The following is an 8,838-nucleotide window of genomic DNA, read 5'->3' as shown; positions in this document are numbered from 1 at the left end:
TATTTTCTCATTCCTCATATGGAAAGCTATATGCTGCTTGCGCTGGAGAATGAAAACTGTACACAGTGTTCAGGGTGCAGATGCATTCTGAATCTGTGCAGCATCATTTTGGTATTCTGTGTTTTGTTCATCTTTTCTTACCAATTCCTAGCATTCACTTTGCTTTTTTTGACCCAGCCAAGTGCAGGCATTTTCCTAGAACTGTTGAGATTCTGGGACTCTTTCCTGAGTTGTCATTTTCTATTTGAGGGCCCAACAGTATGTATGTAAGGTTAGGGGAGTTCTTTTTGTACATCACTTCATGTTTCTGTACAGTGAATCATACCTGTTCTTTTATCACTCAGCCATTCATTGTCATGAAATCCTTCTGCAGCTGTAATGGGGCGGCGGGTGTTGGGACCTAAGGAATAAAGAGTGCACAGGGTTAGTTTATGCGGTATAGAATCATAGAATCACTTTGGTTGGAAAAGACCTTTGAGATCATCGAGTCCAACCTTTAACCTCACCCTGCTATCCCACCACTAAACCCTGGCCCTAGCACCTCATCTGTCCTTCTTTTAAATTTTTTTTTCTCCTCGTCCCATTGCCCGTTACCAGGGAGAAGAGGCCAACCCCCACCTCGCTACAGCCTCCTCTCAGGCAGTTGTAGGGAGCGATGAGGGCCCCCCTCAGCCTCCTCTGCTCCAGACTAAACAACCCCAGGTCCCTCAGCCGCTCCTCATATGACTTGTGCTCCAGCCCCCTCCCCAGCTTGGTTGCTCTCCTCTGGACACGCTCCAGCAACGCAACATCTCTCTTGTAGTGAGGGGCCCAAAACTGAACACAGGATTCGAGGGGCGGCCTCACCAGCACCAAGTACAGGGGCACGGTCCCTGCCCAGCTCCTGCTGGTCACACTATTCCTGATACCGGCCAGGATGCCATTGGCCTTCTTGGCTACCTGGGCACCCTGCTGGCTCATATCCAGCCGCCTGTCAACCAGTACCCCCAGGTCCTTTTCCACCAGGCAGCTTTCCAGCCACTCTTCCCCGAGCCTGTAGCGCTGCATGGGGTTGTTGTGACCAAAGTGCAGGACCTGGCACTTGGCCTTGTTGAACCTCATACAGTTGGCCTCAGCCCATCGATCCAGCCTGAATGGTATGGGGCAGGGAGAGGCAGGAGCAGGGTCAGCAGCACTGTGTACAAGAAGAAAAGAGGGCTGGCTTTTTGAGGCTGAAGTCTCTTCCAAAAAACAACGATCTCCTCCTCTGCTTCACGGCCCTGCTGATTCTGATCCTGCTTCACCGTCTTCTGCAACACGTGCGTGTTGCAACGTGTGTACTTCTGAAGTCCCTGCCCTTATAGCCCCTCTGTGACACCAGTTATCATGGGGAAAACGCCGTGCAATGTCCAACTCAGACACTTCTGTTGAGACAGAAGTTCCCTCCCCCTCAGTAATTACCCTGTTTTTCCATCCTTCCCCCCTGATTTACTTGACTGGTCCCGATTCATCTCAGAAAGATGACGATCGTGAAAATGTAACTGTTGAGGAAGGCGCAGCAAGACACTCACTCTGAAAGATTTCTGTCGAATGTTCTGGACAGATGGAGTGGCTGAGACTGGCAGTCACAAAGCTTGCCCAAAAAGAGGGAGAGAAAGCAATCAGATCACAACAAAATTGCATCTGCAACCCCAAATCCTAAGCTATTTGCAGTCTTCTTAAAAAATGACTTTTTGATAAAGCCTGGTAACATGGGTAATACCAAACTGCTACCCTACAGAAAGAAGGGGTGCCTTCATTATTCTTACAGCATCTATTAACCTGACTCTGGTCCCAAAACTCCTTCCCCTTCCAAAGAGTCAGTCCTGCAGCCAACAAGCCTGTGCTTAGAACAAGGCACAACTGCATGTGGAGGGAGAAGCTGCATCTCTGCTGCTGAGTTGATCATTGCCAAAGTCCGGGCACAAGAACTGGAACTCAGTCAATCCATTCTGCTGAATTCCCTGACGTAGCTTTGGCTCGGGACAAGCTAGCGGTCTCCTAGGCAATCCTTGGCACAGCTTGGCGTTCAGCAGAGGCCAAACATCATTCCTGGCAGGCAATCTGAACATGGCCGACGCCGCTCGGCGGAGGCAGAAAGCTTGAGGGTGTGAACACAGCTGGTTTGTGCCGGTTGTTCTGAGGGCCAGGGGAATGCCCAGCATCACCGTTCTGTTTACTGGTGTAGAAGTAGCCAGAGGATTATGCACCAGCAATAAGGCAATATTTGCATGAAAAACTTTTTCCTCCTGCATATTCTTGCTGTAATTACATGAACGTTTAGCTGAAATTCACTGGTCAGGTTAAGAAATTTCATGGAGCCATCAGAAACTTTCCTGGGAGCCCCCTTGAGAGCTCAGCTAGTCCACGTCCTTTCCTCAGGGCAGGAGCTAGGATGCATTCCTGACGGATGTTTTCTTCAGTCTGTTCTGAGAGATGCCATTGATGCAAAGACCAAAAACTCCCAGCAAGTCTTGCCCTTCCTGCTTTGTTAACTTTATCCTTAAAATGTTTTTCTTAGCCTCTAATCAGCATGTTTTCTTCCTTCCTTGGGTTTAAACCCAAGATTTCCTGTCCTATCCACCATAGACACAGGGTGCAGGTTATTTGATTTCTTCTCCCTACTGCCTTTTACATAACCGGAGATGTTTCCTCATCTCATGCTGATTTTCTTTAGTATAAAATTCTTTCTGTGTTTTAGTGTGTTTGTTTATTCTCCCCTTCCAAATTGCTCTAAACAAATCCAAACCCAAACTAGACCAATCTGTCCTGGCTTGCTGGTTATATACTGCTGGAATGTTTCTTGTAACATCTGTTCAGACATATGCAAGGTTGCAGCTATGTGCCATACATCCCGCTGAAAGGAACGGGCGTATTTATCAGCGGTACTTCATGCAGCATTTAATAGCAGAGTAAGTACTTAACAGCTGGTGAGGTTGCCTGTTGTTCCCAGGCAGCTTTGCAGCTCAGACCCTTTCAAAAAGGTTAAGGGGAAAAAGGTTAATATCATCTTGCTTGTTTGAAATTCAGTCCTAAGCTGCGCTTTGTGCCCTTTACACCTAGGCTAGTGTGGTCTGAGAAGGAAGCCAAAATTCATCCAGTAGAAAATGATGCATTTCCAGTGACCGCATTAAGAAAATGCAGTGCCAGGTGTATGAAGCCTTTCAGATAAAATGATCGTTTTAAAGCCTTTTGCAGTTTCTCTGCTGACTAGGATTAAACCTGCATGGTTCATTAGCACAACAGGCAGATACCGTTCCTGGAGGACCCCATCTCCCGAGCTCCCTGCCCCAGGAGGAATTGCCTCTTTGCTTACAGAATCACGGAATTGCAAGGGTTGGAAGGGACCTCGGGAGATCATCTAGTCCAACCCCCCTGCTAAAGCAGGCTCTCCTAGAGCATAGGGAGGTAGGAACAGGGGAGACCTTAGAGGGACTGAAACAGGTAGGGTATTTTGCGAGACTGTTAGCTAACATGGAGTAATTATTAAAATACACGAATGGAGTATGTAATCCAAACTTGTGTTACTTAGAGTACTTCAAGTCCTGTTTGGTGTCTTTATTTTTTGTGATTCTAATGAGGCTTTTGGCTTTCCTGGGTATGGCCAGGATCCTGCTGCTGGAGGCCTGCTGTCTGGCTCTTCCCGGACACTGCATGCCAGGCTTCTGGGGCAGGGATTCACGGCTATTGGTTTTGCTCCTAATTTTGGTTTCACACTTCCCAAACTATTGCTACACCCACTTTAATCATGGGTGAACTATTTTATTCCAGCATCTCTATTTAATTTTTGTTCCTGCTTTTTTTTCTCTCCGACTTCCCCATGTTTTGCTGCTGCATTACGGTTGCAAGCTGTTGTACATTCTGCATGTTAACTTATCCAGCCTTTCTAGTACTACTCTGAGAATATGTTAGAATTGTAGGACCATTCATGTTGGTAGGGACTTCAAGGAGATCTCCAGTCCAACCTCCAGCTCAGAGCAGGGGCAGCTTGGCCTCCACCAGGTCGCTCAGGGCTCTGGCCAGTTGGGTCTCTGAAAACCAAGGATGGAGGTGGCACAGCCTCTCCAGGCACCCACTCCATTGCAGACTGTCCTCATGGGGGTGAAATTTTTCCTTATGTCCTGGCTGGCTCTTGGTTTTTTTTTTTGTCCTCCCGCCTTGCACCACTGTGACAAGCATGGCTCCATCTTCCTGCTGGCCTCCCAGTAGGAACAGAGTGGTGGCTACCAGGTGTCCCTCAACCTTTTTTCTTCTCCATCCTGTCCAAGCCCCGGTCCCTCAGCCTCTCCTCAAAGGGCAAGCGCTGACGTCCCCTGAGCATCTTGGTGGCTCGCAGCTGAGCTTGCTTCCAGTTTTTATGTCTTCCTTGTATTAGAGGCGCCGGATCAGGACACAGAATCAAGGTGTGGTCTTAACGAACGCTTAGCCAAGGGGGATAATCACTTCCCTTGATCTGTGGGCTGTGGTCCTACAGCCCAGGATGCTGTTGGCCTTTGGTGCCAGGGCACAAATTCATCTTGTGTCAACCAGGACCGCCAGGTCCCTTCAGCAGAGCTGTATCGCTGCCAGAGGCTCTTCCTTCCCAGGGGCAGGACTTTGCCTTCGTCCTTGTAAGGTCCCTGCTGGCCCCTTCCTCCAGCCTGGCTCGGTCCCATTGGTCACAGCTCTGCCCTCGAGCACAGCAGCTGGTCCCTGCAAATTTCGTGTTACCTGCAAGCAAGTGCTCCATTTCCTCCCCCAAATAAAAAATGTGACCCAGGACCAGTGCCCTGAGGCACTTGCTCGTTGCCAGCCTCCAGGCAGAGTACGGAGCATGACTGTCCAAGCCTGGGCACCTCACCTGCTGCTTACCCATCTGGTTGTCCACCCATCCAGACCCTCAGGTCCCAGCTCGCATATGCTATTGTGGGACACAATGTCAAATGCCCTGCTAAAGTCAAGGTAAATGGCATCCACCTCTCTTCCCTCATCCACAAATCCAGTCATTTGCTCACAGAAGGCAATCAGGCTGGTCACGTGTGATTTACCCATGGTAAATCCATGCTGACTGCTTCCAGTCATCATTTTGGCCATCTTGTCTAGACTGTGCTCTTGCCTAGAAAGCTTGGACCAGATGATCCTTGAGGTGCCTTCCAGCCTGGGATTCTGTGATGCTATGATTACCTCCTTTGTGTGACCAGAAATACACTCCAAGAGGAGGCACTCCATGATTTTCCCAGGGAGAAAAGACAGGCTGACCAGTCTGTATTTTCTCAGAATGTCTTTTGGGCCCTTTCTGAAGGTGGGTGCAACATTTCCCTTTCTTAGTTGTGGGGAATCTCCCATGATCTTAATTTCTTTTCAAAGATGGTAGAGAGAGGCCGTGTAAGGACACTGGTGGGCTTCCCCAGGATCCTTGGATTCAACTCGTTTTGTCCCACAGGCTTGTATGGGTAGAGACAGCCTTCTTGACTCATCCTCCTTGCCTGTCTTTCCTGAAGAGTTGGTATCTATCCATGCCAGCATCCAGCCATGTGAGCTTTCCTACCTTCAAGATTGTGAGGGACAGAAAGAAGTGAAGGATTGTACGCGTTTCACACATCGTCTCAGGAAAGCCGTATTCCTCAGCTTTTGCTCTGACCTTATTCGACTGATTTAGGGTAGGAACAGCATGTGTTTATGCCGTCCCCATTTAGACTGGGCGTTAATTACTGCAAAAGCCTTTGAAAGTTACTGCAACATGAGTGGTGTTCGTATGTTGTCCATCAGAATCCATGGAGCCCCTTTTTCCCCTCCTATCCATGTGATAGTACACGGAAATAGTTCCCAGCCGGGACAGTGGGATATATTGAGATGGAGAAGTAAATTAAGCATGGAAGTGGAGAGAGAATGATATTCTGACAGAAGGCAACACACGAATTCCACAGTTTGAGGGATGTATTTAGCCAGAAGTGGATCAGCTACTGTAAGGACAAGAAGGAAGGGGAAAGGAATCAGGCAGAGAGGAGAGCAAGAGAGGCAGGTGGGGAACAAGCTGGCACAGGCTGGGTGAAGGAGTTGATTAGTGCAAGTCATTAATCAGAGCCAGCATTTGTTTAGTTTGTGACTTAATCATTACCTGTTCTTACACATAAACCTGAAGAGAGCAAGGGAAGACCAGCTCTTGTTCATAATTCATCTCACTTAAGATGAGGAGGGAAAGGGAGGCAGGGAGAATCTAGGGAAGAAGCTCTTCCCACCGGCAGAAAAAATACTGCTATACAGAAGAGAACGTGGGTGGCAGTGATTCGTAAGGAGAAATCATGGTGGTGAGATCTGTCTCATTTGGCTTAGTAGTGATTTTGGAGGAGGACATGAAAACATCTCTTGAGTATTTGAAAGAGGAGGAGGAATTACTGAGGGTGGTCTAAAAGAACAAAAGCTACAATAGTAGGTTAAAATTTAGAAAGTACACATAAAGTATGAAGAGATTTTTCCTGACAGTGAACTCTTAACAGAAACTAGAGCTGCCTCTGAAAGGAAGTTTTTAACAAGATCGTTACTGGATTGGATATAGACAAGAAGTAAGGTGGGACTAACTGGGAAATAGACTCAAACCATAAATGCAATGGTTGTCCATCCCTTCATCTCGTGATAGCCTGATTGCTACAAAGGGGTCTTCTGCTTTCAGCCTGTTGGGAAGTAAGTGCTACAAGAATAAGGGAATGTAAGTATCCTAGAAGTGCTTGTCCCAGAGCTGCTGGGATTAGGGCATGCACGTTAAAGGATCTTTATTCCGGGCCAAACAGATGTCTCATGTAATATTTCTTTGTACATCCCTGTGTTTAAATGTTCCAATTTCCTGTGCAGCTTGGGAAGGAAAGCAGTCAGATGGACAGTCGAGCAGCCCTCAGAACTCCACCTCCAGTTCCTCTCCCTCTGTTAAGCTTGATAACTCCTTGCCAGGGTTGGGGAAGAAACCGTTCCAGAGATCTGACAGGCTCCATGCAAGTAAGATATTTATTTTTCTGCTTACAGAGGTTTGGTTGCTCTGATGACAGAACACAAGCCTAAATAGCAAAATTGAGTAAAATGTGTAATTAATTGCATTGCTGAAGTGACTTCTGGGCAACTCCGGAAGGTACTGCTGGTATGCTGTGTGAATTAGGATAAATAATTCAAACCTTACATATGCAAATAAGCCTTTCTCATTTCTTATCATCAGGGGTTTCTTCCTGTGAATGTGCAGCTTGCTGTTTGAGACGCACAAAAGGACTTGCGTTATTCAGCAGGCTTTCTAACGTACCTAAGGCACTTCGATAACATTAAAAGGAAAAAAGAAATTCCTTCCCAGATCTTTATGCTTCAGACCCCACTGGTACTTGGCTGCTTTCCCAGTCATTGAGGTTAGGTCCTTCTCAGCCCTCCTGACCTTTTGTGGTTTCTTTTACATGTACCAATGATGGAATTGACCTCAGTGAGCTTAAGGATATGCTGAGGTCACTATCTGTGCTAATCATCCTGGATTTCCTTTGTCACTGGTGGAAGCAGGCACTTTTCAGGGCATGTTTCATTTGTCCCCTGTAATTAGGAAATTCTGCAGCTTAAGTAGATTAAAAACCTGCAGAGCCATTTTCTGAATGACTCCTAATGGAGCAAACTTCCCCTAATGAAACGAGCCTCCATGGCGTTTATTTTGTTAGGTACTGTTACCTTAAAAATAATTGCTGTCGTCCCTGAAGTCAGGGGGAGCCAGGTCTGTCCTAATGTTACCCATTTTGTTAATAATGCATTTCTAGTCTAAGCTTCAAAACACACGGTGCTTTGCCGATAATGGCAGACGAATGCAAAGGAAACAGAGCACATGGTAGAAATGCTTTCTTCGTTATTCTTCTCTGAATTTGCAGGACATCCATGAAGCTGGCTGTAGCATAAGGGTTAATGCTGGACTCGCTGGCTTTCGAAACCAGAAAGAGAACAGTTGCTCATTTTTATGCTTTGTCTAGTGTTGTGGTTTCTACACAAGCACAGTGAGCTGACGAATTTTTCTGAAATGCTTTTCCTGAGAACAAAGTAGGAAAGTCCGAGAAGAAATCCCGAGGAACAAACTGACCTTACCTAGAGGCTTCAAATAGAAAAATGATGTGGGTAAAAGCAGTTGTAGAAAACCTCCTGAAAAAGACTCCTTGCCAGTTCCCAGATAGCCAGGATCCCTGCAAAAGTTGGGTGAACTGATGCAGGCTACAGTATGTTAGGTATGGAAATGTTCTGTGCTGGAAAGGGCCTCCCACATGTTGTTTTTAACTGTATGTGCAAAGGTAAAACGTGTCTTTCAAGTCAAGGTTTGAAATGGATTACTGAGGTGCCATTTTGAAAATCTCAGCCAGCTCCAAAGGCGCCTTTAATCCTCTGGTAGCTAAGATGTTACTTCTGTCTCTGTGGTTCATTGCAGGGCAGCTGAAGAGAACAAAGTGTGCTGAAATCGATGTGGAAACCCCCGACTCCATCCTCGTGAACACAAACCTGCGGGCACTGATCAACAAGCATACGTTCTCCGTTCTGCCTACAGAATGCCAGCAGCGCCTGCTGCTGCTGCTGCCGGAGGTGGACAGGCAGGTACGTCGTGGTTTCTCTTGTGGAGAGAAGCTAGGCTCTTAGGTGTCAGTAGGGAACATGTCCAGAAGTAATTCAGTCTGGACATCCAAATACTGTGTTTCTGTCTAAGGGACAGACTTTTTCTTCTGTGCACAGTGTAAAAAAAAAAAAAAAAAAAAAAATTGGAAAATTCTTCAGGGATTCGGTGCTACCCGAAAAAAAGACTTAAGGTTTGTAAAACCAGGGGCTTAATTTTGTTCAATCAAT

The 8,838-nt window shown here is 46.8% G+C and overlaps 1 protein-coding gene across 4 annotated transcripts in view; it reads left to right on the top strand.

Annotated features, from left to right (window-relative positions):
- Positions 1-8,838, top strand: part of ASXL2 (ASXL transcriptional regulator 2) — a 69,424-nt gene that overhangs the window by 39,083 nt on the left and 21,503 nt on the right. For 3 of the 4 annotated variants that reach the window (XR_004842616.1, XM_035899054.1, XM_035899072.1), the window contains 2 exons: positions 6,847-6,987; positions 8,429-8,592. Coding sequence is in view for 3 of the 4 variants with exons in the window: in XM_035899054.1 (XP_035754947.1) it covers positions 6,847-6,987; positions 8,429-8,592 (305 nt within the window). In the remaining variant the exon portion in view is untranslated. The remainder of the gene's footprint in view (positions 1-6,846; positions 6,988-8,428; positions 8,593-8,838) is intronic. The other variant, XM_035899063.1, reaches the window with a different exon arrangement.

Source organism: Egretta garzetta, unplaced genomic scaffold (genome assembly GCF_000687185.1).
Source record: "Egretta garzetta isolate BGI_Z169 unplaced genomic scaffold, ASM68718v1 scaffold510, whole genome shotgun sequence".
Lineage (NCBI taxonomy): Eukaryota > Metazoa > Chordata > Aves > Pelecaniformes > Ardeidae > Egretta > Egretta garzetta.
The sequence above is the reverse complement of the archived record's forward strand: the minus strand, read 5'-3'. Positions and strand labels throughout refer to the sequence as shown.